General features: G+C 49.8%; 1 protein-coding gene across 6 annotated transcripts in view; it reads right to left on the bottom strand.

Annotated features, from left to right (window-relative positions):
* Positions 1-22,806, bottom strand: part of LOC142788297 (sodium-driven chloride bicarbonate exchanger-like) — a 244,867-nt gene that overhangs the window by 125,826 nt on the left and 96,235 nt on the right. For 2 of the 6 annotated variants that reach the window (XM_075884902.1, XM_075884896.1), the window contains exon 1: positions 1,240-1,454. The exons of 3 other annotated variants lie outside the window; for them this stretch is intronic. In XM_075884902.1, the coding sequence (XP_075741017.1) occupies positions 1,240-1,325 (86 nt within the window). In that variant the 5' untranslated portion in view covers positions 1,326-1,454. Of the gene's footprint in view, positions 1-1,239; positions 1,456-22,806 lie in introns of those variants that run through there. One more of the 6 variants, XM_075884895.1, reaches the window with a different exon arrangement.

The following is a 22,806-nucleotide window of genomic DNA, read 5'->3' on the forward strand; positions in this document are numbered from 1 at the left end:
GGTGCTATACAGTATGTCAACTTGCACCCATTCATCGCGTCTGCGCGTGTGTCACTGTAGAGTAACGAAAGTGTGTGCTATGGGACCGTCAGCAGGGACTCAGTAAGCGTCTGACCATGATATATAAAAAAAGCAAAAGTCAGGCGGTAATCAAGCGGTAAGCGAAAGTGGGAGTCCAATGACTAGGACGCGCGAATGCACCTAATTAAGCGTTAATCTCGAAAGACAAGCGTAATGTTCTCTTTTTTTTCGTTTGCGAGCTTCCACTCACCGTTAACACCGCAATGACAATAAGCCTCGCGTGAAAAGCAATAAAGAACCTGTACCGCTCAAAGCAGTACAGGTTTATGTAAAAAGCCGGAGTATTGTGGCTGTTTTTGAGCAGAGAATCAACGACCTCAGGGATCAAGGGGGCCGCGAACTTCCGGCTGTTTATTCAACATGCTGTGCATTAAGAAAATGTGGGCACGGATATGCCGATCAGCCTCAGAAACTTCCCACGCATAGCACCCTGATTCTAACATGATTGATTGATTTGTGGGGTTTAACGTCCCAAAACCACGATATGATTATGAGAGACGCCGTAGTGGAGGGCTCCGGAAATTTCGACCACCTGAGGTTCTTTAACGTGCACCCAAATCTAAGCACACGGGCCTACAACATTTCCGCCTCCATCAGAAATGCAGCCGCCACAGCCGGGATTCGATCCCGCGACCTGCGGGTCAGCAGCCGAGTACCTTAGCCACTAGACCACCACGGCGGGGCATCGGTTCCAACATGTCATCTAGAAGCTTTCTTTACTGCGACCGAGCCAATGAAGGGTCAGAGATAGACATACACCATCGTGCTCTTATATAGAATGCATCTAACCGTTTTCAAGCCGAGGTGTTCGTGCTTTTACCCATGACTTGAATCTTACTCAGACACTGTTCGCGCTTCTGTGAACTGCAGTGGGTCGGCAAATGATTGCCCCATCTTGGGGCGTGCGCTTGAATTAGGTTGGATCGAAATGTGCTCGAAGTTTACCGAGCTTGCTGCGCATATATGTGCCTGTATATTCTTATGCCCGAAATATTGAATAAACAGTCGAAAGTTCGCACTCCCCATGACCCCTTCCCTCGTTATTTCTTTTTGCAAGAGCGGCCATACTTCGGTGGATTTTACATGAACCAAGCTGCTGAGCAACGTGCGCTTCTAGTAGCAACAGGCACGGCTCGAGGCAGTGCAGTGAAAGCCTACCTCGTGGGACGCGTGATCACGATAGCTGGTCTGGAAGAAGAGGAGCCCGGGAGCAAGGGCTCCCCGCTGCCGGGATCTTCCTTCATGGCGCACGTAATCCGTTACGGGCGAGACGCAGACGAAGTAAGGTGCGTGGCGTTGCTCGGAGGACGACGATCACACTTTTGCCAGCGAACACTTCTCCCTTCAGAGCGAGTCCGACGCGCTCCTGTTGGGTCACTTCCCTCCTCGACGGGAAAACCCGCGACTCGGGCGGGAAAGGCGACACTGCAGTTCCAAAAAACAGCTGGCACCCGAGTGGCGTTTGTATATCAACACCGGGCAAGGCACTCTAGCGTATCAACTTGGTCGCAACCACGCGCGCGTAAGCGTATGGACTCCAGGCAGTCTCCTTCTGGGTTCCTCGCTGACTTCTGCGGCGCTGATAAACTCACGCGACAAGGAGTCCGCGACGAGTCCGCTTTCCACAGCAGTGCTTTTCTTGCCTCGGCACAACGGCGTCAGCGATGAGATGTCGAGCTCACGTTTCAACTGGGTCACGGCACGCACGCTGGGTCGAGAGATGCCCCGCGAATCGGCGGCAGCGGCAATGCAACACTGCCTCAACGCCCGCGCGTACGAGGCGCTGCCGGCAAGAACTGGGCGCCCAGCGACGGGCAGAAAAGGAGGCCTCCGGATCACAACCGGGGGCGAGGAGGAGGTGCTTCCCTCTCTTCGAATACGCACGGTCCAGAGTGCGTTCAACTGGGCGCACAGCGGGGTCCGGTCGCCAGCGACCAGGCTCGCCGGTGGTGGTGGTGGTGCACGTGGGCCCGATGTCGGCAACAGTAGCGCCCTTGCGCCACTCCTCTCCGAAGCTGCAGTGCGGGTGAGCCCACGTTCGACGACACCAGAGAGGCGGCACCCAGTACAATGGGACGGCACACGTGCGCTTGATATTTAAGGAGCCTGCCCGCGCGGCCAAGCAGGCGCATATCAGTCAGGGTCTCTACTTCCACCGAGAAGGCGATGCGGACGGTGGAATGAATGACTGACTGACTGTGTCGTACCGACGAGGCGCGCAAATGGGAAGAGAAAGCGAAGCGCCGGATCAAACCCCACGAATTTGCTTCGGTGTCTGCTTATTCACACGCACGGCCACCGATTGTTGTTTCAACGGCCCACGTACAAGAACCACAGAAGGTGCACTTGCAACACACCGCCAAACGAAATTTGGCACAGGCCGAACTCGTGAGCCAATATTCACTCGCGCAGTATGTCAGCTGGTTTGAAATGAGGCTAGCGAGCAAACAGCACAAGCTACGGTCGCAGACCCGGAGGCCTTTTTTTCTTTCCCGGCGTCGTGTAGCTTATTTCGTTTGATGCAGGTGATCGATGCCGCCGGCCTTCCAAACCACGTTTATGTGATGACGACGACCACGGTGCCACCCAGCCGAATTCGTGCCGTCGCGAGCCGAGTTAGGAAGACGTTGCGAGGGGGCCACCGTTGTCACCGGCTTTTACCTCTCGCGCGCCACGCCGACGGTGCGCGCAGCTTTTGCCGCTGGGTCGAGCGTATAGCCGCGAAACCAGAGTTCCGCAGCGAGCCGGAGCTCGGCGCCAGGCGACGCTGGAGGCGCGACGGGTACGCAGCGGCGGCTGTTGCACGCAGTGGAGATCGGGCGCCTCTGGTTCCTGATTTCAGGTTTCCCCGCAAGTCGCCGCCGTCCGAAGATGATACGGTGGTGCTGCTCCTCTTGCGGGGTGCAAAAAAGCGGCGCGAAAGTTGGGGCAGTCCGTCTCGCCACTCTCCGCCAAAAGAGCCACGCGCGTCTGGCGCCGCTAGACTTGGCTGTCGCTGGTGAGAGCCTTCGCGACCGGCTGGCTGTGCCGCCTCTCCGCTTCCCCCTTCCTTCTTTCTCTCACCACGCCGGAGAGGTGACGCTGCTACGCCATCGGGCGACCTCCTCGCCACTGGAAGCAGCGCATCGAGCGAAATCCCATGGCCGTTTCGGATAAAGCCAGCCGGGGAAGAAAGAGAGCGGGACGAAATAAAGAACACGACATAAAGCAGCAAAAAAAACGATGACAACCGTCGGTTGCGGAAGCCCCGCAGTTGTATTTGGCCCCACTCGTGACGTGGCGCACCCCCCTCTCCCTCTGCGTTTCTCTACAGTTTTGTTATTTCTAAGTGGCACTGCCAGTCTCCCTTAGCAAGAGGGTGCCGAAGAAGTTAGGCGGTGTTCTCGTCCATTTCTCCCACGGCTTTTCGACGTCGTCGTTCAAGAAGCGACTCCCGAAGCCGTCGTAGCGGCGGATCTAAATCTCGCCAAAGAGCCATCGGTGACGCAACTGACTCCTCGGCAGAAGGACGCCGAGACGGCAGAGGAATAAGAATCGGCACCGTCGCGTAGCGATGAAACAGCGAAATACAAAACTAAAAAACAACAAAAGAGGGGTGTGAGGGTCGTCAGCCGGGAAGCAAGTCGCACGGGGCGAGATGCGATCCAGCGGTTTCAGATTTCACCCGGATAAAAAGGAAAGGCAGGTTCGTAGTACCCTCATTCACTTCTCAGCGTTCAACCTCAACGGACGGGAAATTGCGGTTGCGCAAATACGCCCATTCCCTTTGCTACACCAGTCCCTTTCACCGAGCCGACTGCATCTTCCCCTCACCTTCGCCACCATTACCTTTTCTTCGTTCTCGATCTCAGACACTCGATGCTGCCCCGGTCAACCGCGGTTTCCTATCTCGAAACACCGTCGCCGGTTTCGCATGCGCCCGTGTGGCCTCGCAGAGATCGGGGGATTTCATTCACGCATTGCCCCGACATCGTATACTGCCTCGTCGTTTGCTCCCATCGCCCCGTTTTTTTTTTTTTTTTTCCCTGCCGCTGCCACCTTCTACGTATGTGCGATGGTGGAAAGAGCCGCCCGACGAAGATTGAGTACTCCCTGCAAGGTCTCCGTCGTTGTCGCTAACTGAATGTGCGAACAAAGAAGAAATCAGGTAAACCAACGAACGCGGAAGCGAGCCAGAGACAGATTAGGCAGGATGTCTCCGACTATCGGGCCTGTATCCAAACGCCGCACTCAAAGCAGTTGGAATGCGCGCGAAAGCAGTGCCTGTCGAGCTACAGCTTCGATAAGTCCGCGTGAAAGGCACAGCCGACAGCACGTTTTTGTAACCTAAACTAACTCTTGACCGCCTTATTCGCAACAACTTGCGTACGCAGAAGAGCAACGCCACCAACGGGCGTCAGGCACCCCCGCATTGTCACGGGGTAAAGTGGGCAGGCACCTCGATTATTCGTAGGAAGCGTGGCGTCAATCGCACACCGTCAAGAAGAACCGAAGCGTGTCGCTCAAGCGAAATTTCCGTTCTCCAAGTGAACAGTTCGAAATCTGTTTAATGCTGCCACGCATCGTCAACAGCGCACGACGCTAGAACATTTACGATGAAGGAAATGACGGTGGTGGTTATGAAAAGGAGGAAACACAACGGAGATCAAGGGGCGTGTACGTGGCGCTAATTTCTTTCTTTCTTTCTTTCTTTCTTTCTTTCTTTCTTTCTTTCTTTCTTTCTTTCTTTCTTTCTTTCTTTCTTTCTTTCTTTCTCTGAAATGGAGAGGCGTACCACGAAATGTGTGACGCAGCTATTTTGACAACATTTGCTATATTCGTTGCAAAAGGACCGAAATTTTAAAGACCGCATTTCGAAACGTAAATACTACAGTTGTTTTTGTGTTTTTTTTTTACTTTTGTTGAAGTGGCTGACCATGACACTCGGCACACACATTGACGGCTGTGCGGCAACAAACCTCTCGACATTACGAAGGAAAACGATGAGAGGGGAAAAAGATTGGTCGTGGGATGAGGAGGAGGAGGACAAGAACAACAAGAGTGAAGGCAGGGAGGTTAACCAGGCACATGCCCGGTTTGCTACGCTATACGCTGGGCGAGCCGCAAAAGACGGGCGGCTGCTTCGCATCCCCGACGGAGCTGTATACGATGGAGAGTCGAATACGCGCGGACCGCGCTTTTAACAACGTTAGTTCACTGTCGACAGCTTTACTTCCACGCGCTGCAAATGCTGACGCGTAAAGTTCGCTTCGCAAATGTTGTCTTTGAGGGGCGAAGCTCCTTGCTATGCCATGGGTCGTGCATCCGCGATGTATGTATGTATGTATGTATGTATGTATGTATGTATGTATGTATGTATGTATGTATGTATGTATGTATGTATGTATGTATGTATGTATGTATGTATGTATGTAGTGGTGGCAGTGGTTAGAAGATGAGAAAAGGCACCTAATTTCTGCAACCCGGTAGTAGGTAGCCACCTCTCGTTTAGTCTTTGGAATGTCCGCTGGATGGCGGTACTTGTATATGATGAATATATGATGAAAAGGTGCGAGATGGCGGTACTTGGAGTGTTCATTAGATGGGCGGACGCATGGGCGGACGCCCGGATGAATGGATGGACAGACGCACGAATGGTCGCACAGACGGAAGCGGGGACGGACTGACGGACGCTTCGCCCCACTCATCACTCAATTCATAGATATGCTGTGATTTTTTTTATGTTATAAAAAGCACAGTTGAGGCAGCATCATTCGCGAGAGAGCCGCTCTCAAGGACACTTCCACTACATCAGGTGATGCACACCAGCTTGGGAGCCTTGCTGATGTGAACAGAATCACCTATAGAAGCATTCGTAATAACACGATGTTAAAATACCACCAACATGAGGAGCGCTATTCCTTGAATAGCATCTATTTCAGCTGGCTTTTTCGACATACGTGCGCTGAATGTCTCCGTAGTCGACCGATCAAGCATGCGGCATCTACTGCCGTATGTGCTACAAGGCCGCATACGTAGAATGTCGTACAACGAGCGGAAAATAACACTTCCGCTGCCAACGGCGACGTTTCTTACTATACACAAGTAAGATCGTAACTCTGTAAACTGCAATACGCCTCACCAAAAAAATAAAGATAAGAAAAAGACACTCCATAAGCACGAGGCTTCAAGAATGTCACGTCTGGAGCATCTAGCAGGGCCCGCCGTTGTTAATCGCACAGCTGTTTGATCGAAAGGGTACCGACGAGGAAACAAGTCTGCTCGTCGTGTATTCCGACGAACGCTCGAGAGCAGTGATGTTCCGTGCATGGAATTTTCCACTTTTCGGGGAATGTCCGCCTCTCATTTTGAGCCAAAGGAAAAAAATGGAATCTTCGTGATATTGTAGGGAATTTCAGGAATGGTTAAATTCTCCTATGACGACCGATATTTAGCGGTCACAGCGCGCCTCCATCTGCTGTAATCGGTTCTGGCGCATGCGCCACGCAAGCATAGCTTAGAAGTGTGGCAGTTTGGGCTAGTTGGTATGACATGACGATAGTTATAGCGCGAGAACAGAACGACGACAAAGCATAGCCTCTGAAATGTTTTCCCGATATTTACGTGGAGCGATTTCTAGTTCACAATTGGTGTTGGACTTGAAGCCCACAATGTTCAGTGTACTAACAGTATATGAGTAAAGTCATGCTTTTGTCGTGCAGCAGTGGAGGGGCCAGTCATGATTTCAAAAGTGGCGATGTGGGCTTTATGGTGAAACATTTGAAAGAAATTTATGTAGCACGAGGCGAAAAAATGAACACAGAAAAGAATAGACTGAGAGGACAGAGCGCTCTGTCCTCTCAGTCTATTCTTTCCCGTGTTCGTTTTTTCGCCTCGCGCTACATAAATTTCTTTCAAATGATTTCAAAAGTCGTCAATACGGCAGACACGTGTAATTATAGTATGTGCGTCCGTGGATGGTGGCAGAAATCAGCACTGTTGTGCAGGGGACAATGCTGCGAATTTCGTGAATGTTTGCAGGGAAAAATAAGCGAAATAGGGAATTTCCATGTCTCTGAATGGGAATTTTCGGGCGTAGTACGGAACATCACTGGTCGAGAGCCACTCCGCTTTCAGCATTCCGACTAATTTTCAAGTGAATGGTGGACGGCTTAATGATAACGCTTGGGAACCCTTATACTCCCGAACTCCGCAAAAGCGTACTTTGAAGTTAAGGTAGGAGTAATGACATGTACACCAATCGCGCAGCTACGCAACGGCAACGCGAGGTACGAGAAACTGCAACGATTCAATGAACGGCGAATGCGCGTCAAGAAAATCCGAACACACCGACTGGCGGGCTTGCGTCTGAGGCAAGTCTGCCCGGCCCCCAAGTTTCAGCCGCGGTCGTGCGAGAACGGTTGGTGCCGTCTGCGGTGGCGAAACTCGGCTCGCACGCAGCGCCACACACAGAGACACCACGTCGGTGAAGGAGGGCGTTCACGGTCGGGGGAACGGGTTATCGCCACCCGACGGCGCGGCGCCGAGGCGATTTCGCAGCGCCGACGGGGACGACCATGCCGCCGCCGCCGCTCTCGCACCCGCAGCGAGGGAGCATGCACACCTCTGGAGCGGAAGCACCTCTACGCATGTGCAATAAACGCTCCAGGAGCGTTTCTTCACGTTCAATGTGAAGCTAAATTGCGCCCCGCGTGAATGATGCCGATACCGAGGGAAGAAACGGTGTCCGCACAGCGATATGGATCAAGCATGCAAGTACCGTAAGTGGCTAGCGGATGAAAGAACAGTGGGGGCCACGGGATGCTGGATGGCTCATTTAACCGTTCGGGATGCGTTTTACGTGATTATCGTGTAATCGAAACTATATAGGTATTCACGTGAGTTTGTTCCAGGAATCAGTGTTACCACATGGGCTGGTTGGTTTACGAGGTTGAACGAAATATGCTTCTGGCTACGAATATGGGGCAAGATCAATTTATACCAGTGGTTTATATTCAATATGATCACATTGCTATTTAATAAGTGTTACAAGCTGCCACTCTAGCGTCGCCAGCGCGAAGTCGGCGACGGGAATGACAGCAGGTTGGTTCGTTCCGTACGCAAGCAGAGACAGTGAAGAGATCAGAGACGTGGGAAAACAAAACAAACTTTACTCTAGTGATATTGCAGCAACACGGGATCTCATACAACACTTCTATACAACTAACAAAATACAACGACACTTGATACAATTAAAGAAATATATAACAGAAACAATAAATCAGCTTGCGAGAGAGAACTATTACAACCTACACAAACTAACACGAATAGAACGACGGAGGAGAAAGTTCGAAGATATAAACAGGTGAAGGCATACGTGTGATGACCGGCAGCGTTGTGTCCCCGACGATCGGATGCGAGAAGTCGAAGAGAGTTCTGGCACGACTGCGATGTCGGCGGTGTTGCAACGCTGGTGGCTCCGGGAGGCTAGTGCTTGCAGGTGACTTCGAGCAGGTTGAGCTAACTCGAAGCGAAGTCCCGATGTCTACGTTGCAGACGTTAATATCGCGTCACAGCTAGACGAACGGCTACGTTTAGGTGGCCAGCCGATACAGAGCCACCCTAAAAACTTCTAGAAGAGATGCTTGTTGATCTGTTTCTACACCATCTTGGTCAGCGACTAGTCTGCCTAGCAGGGCAAAATCCTGCGCTTAAATCCACCTCGTGTCTCCTCGCTCTCTTCCTTGGGGACAAGAGACCTCTACATGGGTCCAATCATGCGCGTTTAATTGAGGGGAAACTCCGCCCCAAAAATATTTTGACCCCACCCCTTTTTAATTGAGAGAGGGCCCGCAGCTAGCGAGAGTGACAACCTGTCGGGTTGTTGTCATACGGCTTGGCCACCAGAGCGTTTCCCACGCTTTTCTCTGTGGGAACGGTCAACCACTTAGCTCTCAGCCGGGCGTCTTGTAGTCTAATCCTTGTACGGGGTATACCGCGGCCTTCTACGACCTTGCAGACGTCGCCACGGTTATAAAAGGATTAACTGTCGGCGGCGACGTTCTAAGGAGAGCACCCCCATTTTGCACTTATCGGTTCCCTTTCATGTGCCGCCGTTTCTCACGGTCAGTCGGGGAGTACGGCGCCCGTTAATTGCCGTGACGCGGTGTCGCCGAAAATAGCCGTCCGTGACAATAAGCAGAACGAAAAACTAATGCACATGCTGCGAATTCTAGGCGACTTACTGTAGCGCTCAAAATGAATCGCAACACGCTGGCCATACTTGGAGGGGTTCCAAGCCTACACTGCAACGCCGCCAAAAGTGAAAGTAGTTTTTGTAATGTACGGAAATATCACTAGCCACAGCAGTGTTAACGTAACAGATTGTTTTCCATGTCGCATCCACCGTGCGATGCTGGCGCAGCTCTGACCGCCAGAATCGTGTTGAAACTCGCATTGTGCACGACGGTATACGCACATATCAACTACTTAGTTTTTCCGTAGGAAAGACCGTAGTTGGCTGAGTGAGGTGTTTTGTTGGAAGGCTTTCGAGAGTTTTTCTCGCACGTCATTCTCGAATACAACGGTGTAAAAGCACACAAGGCCACGCGAACGTGCATATATGCATACCCGATTGGCGCAAATGCGACCATGCAGTACACGACCAGATGTCTGTGGTTCGCAGCGCCAAACGCATGGTCACGGAGGCGCGACCGCGTCACTATCGCGGGGGAACCTCGATTCCTCCACGATTCGACCCAGGGCGCCAGCAGACGGCCACAGAGCAGGAGGAGGAGGAGGGGAATGAAAAGCAGAGCATAAAGCCACACGACGAGCAGGGGTGAACGATCTCACAGCGTGGCTGCAGCGACCACTGCGCATATACTATAGATCCAATATGCACTCGCGTTTGACCACTGTGTGTGGATAACTTTTCTTAACTGGCCTGTCTTGCTCCGTAGCGACCCAAGCGGCCACGGCAAGAAGTGGTAGCTATCGATCGTCGAAAGCACGTGGCCGCGCTTCTTAATCGCATTCCTTGCGTGTTTGCTTCTTGTTTGTCCCCGCCGAGATGTAAGCACAGTTTCAAATGGATAACGCCGTCGAGGTGAACGAGCGCGAGTACGAAAAGATAAAGACGTCACAATAAGGTCGAAGTGCGTATACATTTCGCGCTAAATCCCAGCGCGGGGCCGGCGGCTCCGCTCGAAAAGAGGAACGCCGCGGGGAAAAAAAAAAGGGACAAGGTCACGGTGACCCTCAGACAGACGCCGCGCCACGAACTGCTTGTCTCCAGGCGCAAAACCCGACCCTTTCCAAAGCCCCGTACTCGGCTCACATATATAGGACTTCGGCGATTTTCCCGCTTCTTTGTTGTATGCAGAAAAGAAACTTTCTACGAAAGACATCGGAATGGTCGTCTCGTATGGAGGAATGGTCGTCTCGTATACCTTCGTCTTTCTCTCGATTGGATTACTTCTCGCAATCTGCATGCCCTTAGATTGAGTGCCTTGCGTATTCAACGGAAGCCTCATCAAACGAAACGTTGCCGAGGAAACGATGCGTGGTCTCCTATATAAAGCCGACATTGAGCTCAAGAAAAATGACAAAATGCAGGGGTACGAAATCGGTAAATGTCGCGAAAATAGCCTTGTCATGCCGAGCCTGCATGCTTGCATATATACAGATGGGTGCACTGTTAAAGGGACCACTATAGCATCCAGGACATGGCTGGATTGCGCTCTCCCACGAAAACTGAGTGGACTGATTACGCATAAGACAACTGGCGGTTGACAGGTCTGACACCGAATGGCGATCTGTAGTTCCGTGCACGAACAATCTATCAATTTGCACTTCCCGTTAGGGCGTCTCGACAATTTCAAAGGTGCTCATTCTGTCACAGGGTCCTCTGAAAGAAAGCTATAGATATAAAAGCGTTTCGAACATTTCGTTGATATCTCGAATCATTATTACTGAGCGTCGCAGAAGAATGAGAACATACTAAACTTACTTATTGTAATACGGAACTAATGAATCCTCCCCCTGACGCTAGATCAGACTTGTTTCAAGCAATAAGCTTTCTGCATCGCGGGGCACCTTACAGCCAAATAGCCAAAATTACATAGTGCATTGCAAGTCTCAACATCCTAAACGAACAGTGTTCTTTTCCTTGGACATATAAGGTGTGAAAAATCTAGCATACAGGCACATAAAAAACCTGCGATTTATCACGGAACCAATGTGGTGCACTAATTCAGCATTATGTCACAGGTTCCATTGTGTTTTAAATGAATCAATTGTTGGACTAGTTGATGGTGTATAACTGAATCAGAATAATTAGTGCAAAGAATAAAACGACAGGCACAACAAATAAGATGAAGAAGCGCTTGTCTTTGTCTTCATTTTTGTTTGTCGTTTTATTCCTCGCGCTAATATGTCTCAGCCAATTATTCGGTATGTTAAACACGAAAATATAGATCCCACATAGTTGTATGGTATTTCACTAACCGTTTTACCAAAACTCCACGTCCCCCGTACCCGAGCATGTTTGTTGGTCCTGTAGGGAAGGGCGTCAATTGCGTAGTACATGGATCACGAGATAAGGCTAAAAACGAAAACCAAGCCTCATCCCCCAGGCGTGGAGTGAATGGCATTAAGGTTATGCATTAAGGCTCGTTCACAGAACACGGGGCGGCCAAAGCGGTGAGGTGCAGCGCGGTAAGCGGGAAAAACGTTGCCTTTATGCGGCGAAAGCGGGAGAAAACCCAAGCGGCAAGGGGGCAATCGCTCTCGCCTGCCGAGGCTCGCCGTTTTGCCGGAGCCAATCAGAATGGCAAGCAGCGTAGGCGCGGTGGTGGCGCTGGTGTACGCTTGGGAGAAGCGTTGCCGCGTCATATCGACACGTGCGCAAAAGCGCCAGATGCGCGCCTTTTCTGCCGCGCGGCAAGCCGAAAAAGGGATGTAGTGTGAACAAGTCGACGCTATCGCCGCCTCGTCGCTTCGAAAAGCCCGCTTGCCTAAAACCCCTACACATTTGGAAGAGTACAGCATTCTTTTGATCTGCACCGCTTCCTCCTCTCAACAACCAGAAAGCAAACTGCAAGCTCGTAGCGCGTTACAGGGGACGCCACTGTCGCAAGCGAACGAAAAAAGCAACGCGCCGAAGAGGAGGCGGCGAGGGGTGAGCAGATGGCGGTACTTTTTGCCCGCTTGGCAGCGCCGCCTTCAGTCATGCGTTTCACGCTGCGCAGGTAACTAGCACTTAGGCAATATTAATGATAACTAACAAACAGTGGTGTCAAGCAAGGTATATGTGATGTTATTAGTGGTAGTTGCAATGTAAATGTGAAGAAAAACAGGTGGACAGAACGAGCACTCGTCGTAGGCAGGCAAAGACGAGACCCCCCCCCCCCCTTTTTTTTTTTCACTTCTTTCCCGCCTCAGTAGTTAGTCCGGTCACTTCTATAAATGCGAGTTGTTCCGCGGGACCGAGCGAAACAATCCAGTGCTATAGTCAGGCGTGTGATTTTGGGGGGCAATCCTCCCACACCCTCCTCGAAATATTTGTAAGTTTATGTAGGCTCCACGCCCACAGCCCCCCCCCCCCGCCCTCTTCTCTTTTTGTTTTTCTCACTTTTTTTCTGTTTTGTCATTTCACCAAATCCCGTCGGTGAATCAGCGCTACTTATTTCAAATTTCAATACGACGTGGCCAGGAGACGTATAGAAAAAAAATTTTTTGGTGGTTTTATAAACCATCATGTATGTTTGTGTTGTTTAAACGTGGATATATATATATATATATATATATATATATATATATATATATATATATATATATATATATTGAGACGTTTATTGACGGACACTTGTCGACGATGCTTGACAGCGACAGTCAATGCGGGTACCGACTCTCTGCACGAGCTGCTCTTCTTCTTGCTAAAAAGGGCAACCCACTAGAAGGCGCTGGAGAGGACGACCCACTGTTCGAAGGCTTCACCACAATATATATATATATATATATATATATATATATATATATATATATATATATATATATATATATATATATATATATATATATATATATATATATATATATATATATATATATATATATATATATATATCGGAATCTCAAATGAAGAGAGCACAGACTGCGCTAAAGAAGAACGAGACAGAAAGTGACCGGAAGAACGAATGAGTGAGCGAGCAATACAGAACAAATGCATGATTACGCATGAGTCACCACGAACAATTCAACTTACAGTACTATTCTTTGGCTGCAACGTGATTATTCGCCCGAACACACAACACTTTTGCACAGCTGCTTTTCTGGGCTTGGATTAAACCGTAACCTAACAACTGCGTTCTGTGTAAGCAGGGTGTCGAAATATACCCAGCTAATAAATACGAAACGTAAAAAGAAAGACGATATATTTCAGACCAGTGCGCGCTACTCGGAAATCTCTATGGTATTTATCTCCGCTTTCCCCTTTCCCTTTCTTCATTCCACTGAGAATCTATTTCTTAAGATTCCGCTTCCTTTTGTTTGGATTATCTTTCAAGCACTGCTTCTTCTCAATTGTGGAGCTTTTACAACATCAACGTCCTCGCCCACGCAGGTATGCTTGTTACAGGAGGCCTCTAGAAAAAGCCGTTTCTCAAACAACAGTTGTCGTTTGCTCCTTCCTACGTCGAGTGAATGTTGGAAGGTTTGACATCTTGGGAAAAAATGCTGGCAAGCATCCTAACCTTGGCAGCCGATCAATCGCTCCAAGGCAAGAAAAAAAAAAACTAAGAAAAACATATACACAAGCTAAACCTGCCTTTAAGCGGAATCGAATCCCCGAAATCCTGCCCTGAAAGTACAGGGAATCCCTTCCGTCACAAATAACGCTCGTCACAAGCGAAAAGCGCGGACATAATGGCAACTCTGCGTGAGGTGCGTAGTTTTCCAGGTGCTGACGTCACGCACACGCACCTGATGACGACACAATCGTAAGCCCCCACGTGACCATCACTCTCGGCTTCTTCGTCCTTCAGCCTGGTCTGAGAGAGAGGGGAAGGAGAGTAGCAACATCAAACCGTTGCATCGAGCTACATCAAGCACGGTGGCGTCCCCGCGCGGCGTGTCTGCCAACCACGCAGGCGGTGCTTTATAGCCCGCTCAACAGATGTCGCGCAACACGTTTTTCTGGCGAGGGTGCTCGAGCACGGATGAAAGAAACCTTTCCTTCCTCCGTGGCGCTCGAGTGACTCAGCAGCGCCATTCAGGGTTGGTCACACACACTCGGGGCTGCGAAGGAAGACCGGAGCAAGAGCACAGAGGAGGTCGTGGGCAATACGCGACGCCCAAAGGAGAGACAAATGTTCCACGATTTTAGAGGGGAAGACTGTGCTCTGAGCGAACGGACTTGTGTGCGCGTGCGTGTAGGCCCGTTGGTGATTCGTGATTAGCAGAGGTAACCGCGAAAGTGAACGGGACACACAAAGAGACAGTAACCCGAAATGGTACTCGCAAGTGATCTTAATAAAACAACGCCGAGTTTTTATAAATCAGGAAAACGTGCGCACCCTAGAACATGATTGATATGTGGGGTTTAACGTCCCAAAACCACCATTTGATTATGAGAGACGCCGTAGTGGAGGGCTGCGGACATTTTGACCACCTGGGCAGGGGCGGCGCCAGGATGTTTTTACTGGGGGGGGGGGGGGGCAACCACGAAAAGTGAGTTCCTCCGGGGGGGGGGGGGGCAAGCTAGCTCTGCTCCTACTAGGTTTTCAATATATGCTTCCGGGCACTTGGGTGGGCATAGGAGGGGCAGGCGAGAATTTTGGGGGGGCTCCAGCCCCCCCTTGCCCCCCACCCTGGCGCCGCCCCTGCACCTGGGGTTCTTTAACGTGCACCCCTAGAACATGGACAAAATAAAGCGATAAAAGAGAGTCCTAAACAAGAGCGCATTACAGGGCCACAGTTGTAATATGAACGCCTGCAGAGGAAGCCAGCACAATCTATGCGGTGAGGACCGTTAGAAGGAGGCGTTAAAGATACAATTATACAGTGAATTTTTAATTGGGTGAACTTTTAGGGACTCAAGAAAATTGTTCACCGAAACAGTTCAGTAAAGTGAATATTCACCGGAATTGAAAACAGCATGTTGGGCACAGCAGAAATGAAGTCAAAGATATGAAGCGCAATGAGTTTAAGAAGAATTCTGTAATTTTCATTTGCCCTTAAAGCGCAAGAGGAGACAAAGCTGTCTAGAGTGTACATTTCTGCGTGTCACCGCACGGTTCAACGTATATCTGCGTTTGTACATGTCTTTCGCGTGATTTCATAACGTATGGATGCGTAAAATATTACAGCGCAGTCACTTTTCATCCGCATGCTTCGCATAACGTCGATTTCAAAGGTACGTGGAATCTGACCAATTTCTTTCTTTTAAAGACGATAGTCTTTCTTGGGGACCTTCGACTCAAAAATTTTGCTCTGTCTGCCTGTCCACTCTTAACGGCCCCGGGTACTTGAAACGGCCGACCCCATCCGCAGCGCCCACAAATGTTGTTCAAGATATAGCGTTCATACTTGTGCAATTGTCAATTAACAAGCAATTATTGCGCATGTCTGGGGCACCATAACAACACGTATATATTCTGCATTTGCTTCTCTTAATAGAAAAGGCATGCATAAGTAACTTTAAGGACAGTAGCGCTTATCACGCTGCGCTGACCAACCAACGCTTGCACGGAAAGGCGACTGTTTCCAACGCTTTGCTAAAACGAAACGGTGGTGGCATCTACCCGTCGCCTTGCGTTCTACACCTTATCACCTGTGAGATGGGTGCGCACACCCGTCCCAGAACACGTGTTTTGTTTTGCAAGAAGACTGCCAGGTGGCGCTAATGTGTCGCGTGTGATATAGTTACTGTATATGCTACCTAAAAGTCACATATACAGTAACTTTAACGTGTGACATAACTTAATGCGCTCGTTCGCCTCCGCTGCACGCTCCAGGCACTCTAACGCAGCGTCTTCAAAATACCATTCACCGATTTTCTTGCGCAGAACATCAAATTAATTGTTCACTTTCTCCAAACGCAAGACTATCGTCTTTCGACGACATTTACAGATTACATGCAGATACGGGGCCAATTTTTTTCATTTTTGGTCATTTTAGTATTCCACTATTCACTTTATAACAATCAGCAAGCAAGCAAAGATTGCGATCTGCCTTCAATTGTCGGTCACTAAGTGATATTGCTGAGTAGCTGCGTGCGATAATATAACACAACTCTCGTGCGTTGAAAACTGCTCGTAAATGCACGCATTTTGTATCAGCATGTCGCTAATTTAGTGAGCCTGAAACACTGCCAAAGAACGACGGGGAATTCTGGTTTCGTCAGCATATACTTGAAATGAATACAGGCAGCTGAGCCTAATGCTTTCAATACGTTGCCTTGTAGCAGCGAATCGAACCTGGGGCTTCACAACTTCCCGTACCCTCCTCCTGACAATCTGTTTTACCACCTAATAGAACTGCGCCGCAGTGAAGCATCGACGCTAACAGCGAATTACTTTTAGAAAAGCACGGTTCGTTGGCCACGCTTCCGTCGGCACGTGATAACATCCTATTGCTAATAACTTCACACGCCTTATTTATGCGCTGTGAGCGGCACCGGCAGCGTCACGTTTATAGTTGGTGCCACCGTTGCGCTGCTCCATTAGAACATTGAAACTGTCGCAGCGTCGAGTAATAATAAATCGTACAGGCAATGAGCGGCTTAAACTATAGCCCAGTCACATCCCTCACTTCGGTAACTCAAAAAGAAGATTCAGGGACTCACATGAACGGTGCATACACTTGTGCTTACGAAGCCATTGTAGCGGAGAGCTTCGTACACAGAAACAAAAAGCGCAGCCGGTAGCAGGCCAGCCGGGCAAGAGACGTTCAGAGACGTCTGTGAGTGTTTCTCCGCGTCTCGCCAAACATCTGACTGTGGTAGCACTTTCTCGTAGCCCTTGGCTGCACGACCACCAAGGACAGCGGCACATAGCCGAAGGGTGAAGAGAAAAAAAAATAAATCTGTCTAATCAACACGCCCTAGTGTGCGACTTTCTCCTATAACGTAGAAGCCGGTCATTAGAGCGCAGGCATCGTCCAGTTGTCCTTGTATGCGAATACGCACTGGCCGTGAGGGGGTGACCCGAGAAGTCACGATTTTTGATAGCCAGTGGCGGGTGTCCACGTGACGGCTCGTAGACACGCAATCCCTAATTGTACGAGCGCCACGAACACGTGACCAACCTGACTATCGTAAACCGCAAGAAGAAGGGTACGCGGTGGCCAAATAAGCAGTTTACTCGAAGGACGACGAAGCCACTGTTGATCGGAGAGAGGGGACGACATTGACCGTGACATCGAAAACGAAGCGAATCAAATCTCCGTAAATCCGTCCAGTGTTGTGTAAAAAGGAACGCCAGCTGGCTGCTTGACTTGTTCGCTCGTGTGTTTAACCGTAGTGCATAAGATTTGAAGGCAAACACCTAGTGCAAGTAGACAAAGTGACTCGAGCGCATGAGTGACAAAGTGACCAATCTGCGGCACCACCACCAGCATAGCCAGAATTTTTTTTCGGAGAGTGGGGGGAGGGGGGGGGGGGGCATTCGTGCGTCTGTTTGCACGTGCGTGTTTATATGGACAAGCAAAACAAAAAGAAATTCAAAGACCCTCCACCCCACCCCTCCGGTCACACCAGTGATGGGCTGGGCCAGTGACTTCAATATGAGCGAAAAAGAGCGAAAGCGCATCGTTGACAGCGTCATGATCCTGGTTTTTTTTTTCGTTACTCTGCTGCTATAGTAAAGGTGCGAATCAATCAACAGAATAAAAAACAAACGCGGGTGCTTATTTTTCTTTTCCTTCATGAGAAGATTTTTTCTTCCCATGAAGACACGGTCCGGTTATTTCAACCTACGATTGACCTCCAAGGTGACATCTTACACATTTTATTACACGTTAAGTTCCGTTCTCGTGCCTTTTTTATAGGCTATATCTCTGTCACACTTTACCTGGCCTGACAGCCTTATTATTCTGGCACGTACGCTTTCCTGTCGATAGACATAGAAGGTCTCGAAGTCCGTACTGCAGCAAACTAGACCGGATTCCACAGCGTTGACGCGTCAACTGCTTGTTTCGCGCTCGCTTTCACGCAAGCCTATTCCCAAGCGCAAGACGGCTCGCACTTTTGACGACCCATAGGCACGCAAGCAAATCCTCTGGCTCAATTCGCAGCCCCCGATGTCAAGCCTCGAACGGTTTTGAATGCGAAAACAACCTTCATGCAATTCTACGCCCAAAGCTGCAGAAAATTAGTCGAAATCAGTCCGTAGCCCTCTGCTACGGCGTCCGGCCCTGTCTACCACCATCTGCGCAAATAAGCAGGGGCGTAGCCAGGGGGTGACAAACCAGACCCGTGCCCCCCTCCCCCCTCCTGAAATTTTTAAATTTTTTTGCCATGGCATAGAGAGCGAAAATGACCATTTTAAGGGATGCCCCCTCCCCTCCCTTCTTGAAAAACATTTCTGGCGACTCTTCTGCAAATAAGGGACGTAAAGCTCGGTTAGATACTATTTGCTTGTACTTACCAGGTGGGAAGGAGATCGAATGATAACGTGGCGCTCGGCAAGCAAATGATTAAGTGATAGACGAGGCACTCACTGCCTTAGATCAAGGCTGTGGTTGCACGCTTCAGCAAATGAAATCGCTTAGCTCCCACCGCAATTCAATGCAACTTTCTAATCTTACTTAAGGCTTTAAAACTAAAGAATAGAAAAGACAACCATCTCCACGCGCTCACGAAACCGTGTTTATACATACCGAACGGACGAGGTGTTGCGTGATAACGGACCACAAGAGCGCGGCCTCTTGCCCAAACAAAAGGATGTAACCGCCGGAAAGTCGCTCTATAGAAGCCCGGTGCGGGAAATCACGCTATCAATTCGCGTCCGACCATAGTCGACGTTGGCGAAGCAAAAAGCGAGGCTCGAAACGGCCGCAGCTGAGCGCACAGCGCGTATACAGCAGTAGCGGGTAAAGTGGTTCTCGGGAGAGGGGGACATGCCCGCTGAGCAAGCATGGGCTCAGGCACGCGACAGTTTGTGAGGTCCGAAGCAGCCGCTCGTGCGCGTGTGTGTTTACGCACACAACGCAGCTGGCAAAACTGGGCGCCTTCGACGACGTTCGTGGCGGTAGGCTCGATAGGACGACGATGCGGCGCCTGGCGTGAGCTGGGACCGCTACAGGAGCCCGCCAAAGATCGCATAAAATCGTCGAGGGCGGCTCCAACCGCCTTTGCGCGACAAGTCGACCAAACCGGTGGCGGTGACAGCGCGTGCAGGTCAAGTTCAATCGGTTTTCTGTTTTTAAAGACGATAGTCTTTCTTGGGGACCTTCGACGAAAAAATTTTGGTCTGTCTGTCTGAATGTACATTTGTCTGTTTGTCCGCCCCAACGATACCTTAAACGGCACTAAGCGGCCAACCCCATCCGCAGCGCCCACCAATATTGCTCAAGGTTTAGCGTTCATAGTTGTGCGACTGGCAATTAAAAAGCAATTATTGCGCATATCTGAGGCGCCACAACAACGCTTCGACGTTTTCTATGACTGCCTTTATACTAGAAGAGGCACACACAAGTAACTCTAAGGAATGTAGCGTTTAATCGCGCTGCGCTGACAGTGTAACGCGATGCTCAAAAAGGTGTTTCCAACGCTTTGCTACGACGTCACGGTGGTGGCACCTGCCCGTCGCTTTGCGTTCTACACCTTATCACCTCCGAGACTGGCGCGCATCTTTCTCCACGGGCTGCACGCCTTCGTTTTCGAAGATAACTGCCAGATGACGCTTGTGTCTAACGTGCCTCGATGCGCTCGTTCGCCTCCGCTACACGCTCGAGGCACTCTACCGCAGCGCCTGCAGAATACCATTCACCGGTTTTCTTGCGCAGAACGCCAAATAAACGTTTTGTTCACTCTATCCAGACGCAAGACTATCGTCTTTCGACTACATTTGCGGTATAACAGCCAAACTTGAAACCAATTTTTAACACGCAACTAACTAACTAACTAACTAACTAACTAACTAACTAACTAACTAACTAACTAACTAACTAACTAACTAACTAACTAACTAACTGACTGACTAACTAACTAACCAATTAACTAATTAATTAATTGAATGCGTAAATAAATATAGCGGAGTACCTAATGGCATCACTGCATGTGCGATCGATTGTGCCTTTAAGGAACGAGGACTTTGGGCACAACAGCCCTCTCAGTGGCTTTCTTGCTTGCAAGTCTATGTGAAATGTTCACCTCCCCGTTCAGCGTTGGTCATCTTATCGCTTGGGACAGCGAAGGATCTTTGAACCAAAGGTAATGGGCGTATACGCAGCACGCTGACGTCGATAGATTATTTTCTTCCGCGATGCGCTACGCATATACGGGCTACGTTCTTTCGAAAGCCAATTAAGAGGGTTGCCACCCTAACGCGCAAGAGCGAAGGCGCGTCATTCTTTCGCTTCTTTTTTTTTTCGCCTTCGTATTTCGCAAGACGCTTTCAATGACATGAAAAAAGAACCACCACAAAGACCACATCTCGAATATTACTTGAAAAAGTGACCGTGCCCCGCGATTTCATTATTTTTTTTTCTAGTATCACACTTTAGCAGTTGAAAAATCAAAAATAATAAACGAGACTCGTTATATAATTAATCAGTCTTTAAATAAAACCTGAGAAACTCACCACAAACGAGCCCAACCATACGCCAATGGTTTCACTCTTTAAGCTTTTGATCAAATCAAAGTTACTAGCAAGTGACGTCCTTATTTTATATGCATACCTGCCGTGCATAGCGGCTCAGACATGCTGGCCACTATATGTAAGTTCGCGAGCTCCAGTAAAGGCAAACGGCTATAAACCCCACCGGATCAACAGCTAAGCGGAATCCTCTGTTATGCGATGTTTGTCGTGACAAGTTTATACTTGTTTATACAATGGCTGGCCACTTATTCGTTTGCATGTAGTAAGGCATAAAAAGAAAGAAAGAAAAAACAAACCACACCGGTCGAGCTGCACAATTGTTTGAGATGTATAGTGTGCCCTCCAAATCACGTGGGTGAGGCACTCTATTTGCTAGATCTTTAAACAGAACGCGCGCAGCGTGCTTGGATGTAATCAGCATTATATCAAAACCTACGGTGACGTCGCGCCTAAACTTCAACGACGCGCCGTAATATCTAGAATCTCTACGTCGGTATGTGAGATGGCACGTGCCATTGTGTACGACGGTGGCAGTAAACAAATGTGTCGGCCTGCCTTTCAGATATACATGCAACATATCATGCATGCTCTTTAGCGTAAACTTAGTGCGTCATTCACGTAAAAACGTGTTTCTAGTGTTCCTGTGAAAATGGGTGTACCACTTCATTGTGTCATTACACATACGTCATTTCTGTTGGCGCCTGTTTCATTCATAAATCTATAAGAGGTTCTTTTCGTTTCTACTTTCGACCACGCACGCACGCACACACACACACGCGCGCGCGCACGCACACACACACACACGCACACACACACACGCGCGCGCGCACGCACACACACACACACGCACACACACACACGCGCGCGCGCACGCACACACACACACACACACACACACACACACACACACACACGCACGCACGCACGCACGCACGCACGCACGCACACACGCACGCACGCACACACACACACACACACACACACACACACACGCACGCACGCACGCACGCACGCACGCACACACGCACGCACGCACACACACACACACACACACACACACACACACACACACCCACACACACACACACACACAATTAAACACCAGGTCACGGGTGGCCCGGCACGTTGGTTGTTCAAATTGCATTATTCCCTTTAGAGACTCATGAAACAAGAGCAAGAAAAAGTTTACTTAGCTCTGCAAACACCACCAACGCGCTCTATATGCAGGGAAAATTGAAATTAGAATACATAGTAACGCCGAAACAAGGAAGCCAGCCGCGCTGCACAGGACACGGGCGCTGTAAGGGGTGGGCGAAAATTATCCGCCAACTGGCATAAATAACATTAGGATTGCGCGCACATAGAGCGAGCGGTCAGGCTGTGGCGAGATGTTCCGAACAAAGGATCCTCGGTCATTGGCCGAGTCCATCCTCAGCCCAGAAGGCTTTGACAACTTCATTACGTTTTTGCGGACAGCTGGCCTTCAAGACAGACTTAAGTGACGTATTCTCTTTAATTTCTCGCTTTTCCTCGTTCGCTATCTTTTGTCTTCTTTTGGTCTCTCTTAACAACATTTTTTTCTATCTTTTTTTATTCCTCTTACCCCATTCCCCAGCACAGGGTATCCAGTCGGTCTGAGAACTGGCCAACATCCCCGTCCTTCCGCGTATATCTTTCCTTCGGATTACTCGCTGCGTGGTAGCTCGACGACAACCGGAATCCCCGAAGAAAGAAAAAAAAAGACACCGGGCGTTCCGAAGGACGTCGAGCGGCCACGGCCAAGGAATGACTGACACGACGAGGGGTGTGCCACCGCCAAGAGATGCCCTCGTTTTGGCGCAACCTCAACGCACCGTTCATTGGCTGGGTCGCGTGTGCGCGCAATGTCTCCGGAACAGCGACTGCTGTTAGCTTTCTCATGCGA

Source organism: Rhipicephalus microplus, unplaced genomic scaffold (genome assembly GCF_043290135.1).
Source record: "Rhipicephalus microplus isolate Deutch F79 unplaced genomic scaffold, USDA_Rmic scaffold_52, whole genome shotgun sequence".
Classification (NCBI taxonomy): domain Eukaryota; kingdom Metazoa; phylum Arthropoda; class Arachnida; order Ixodida; family Ixodidae; genus Rhipicephalus; species Rhipicephalus microplus.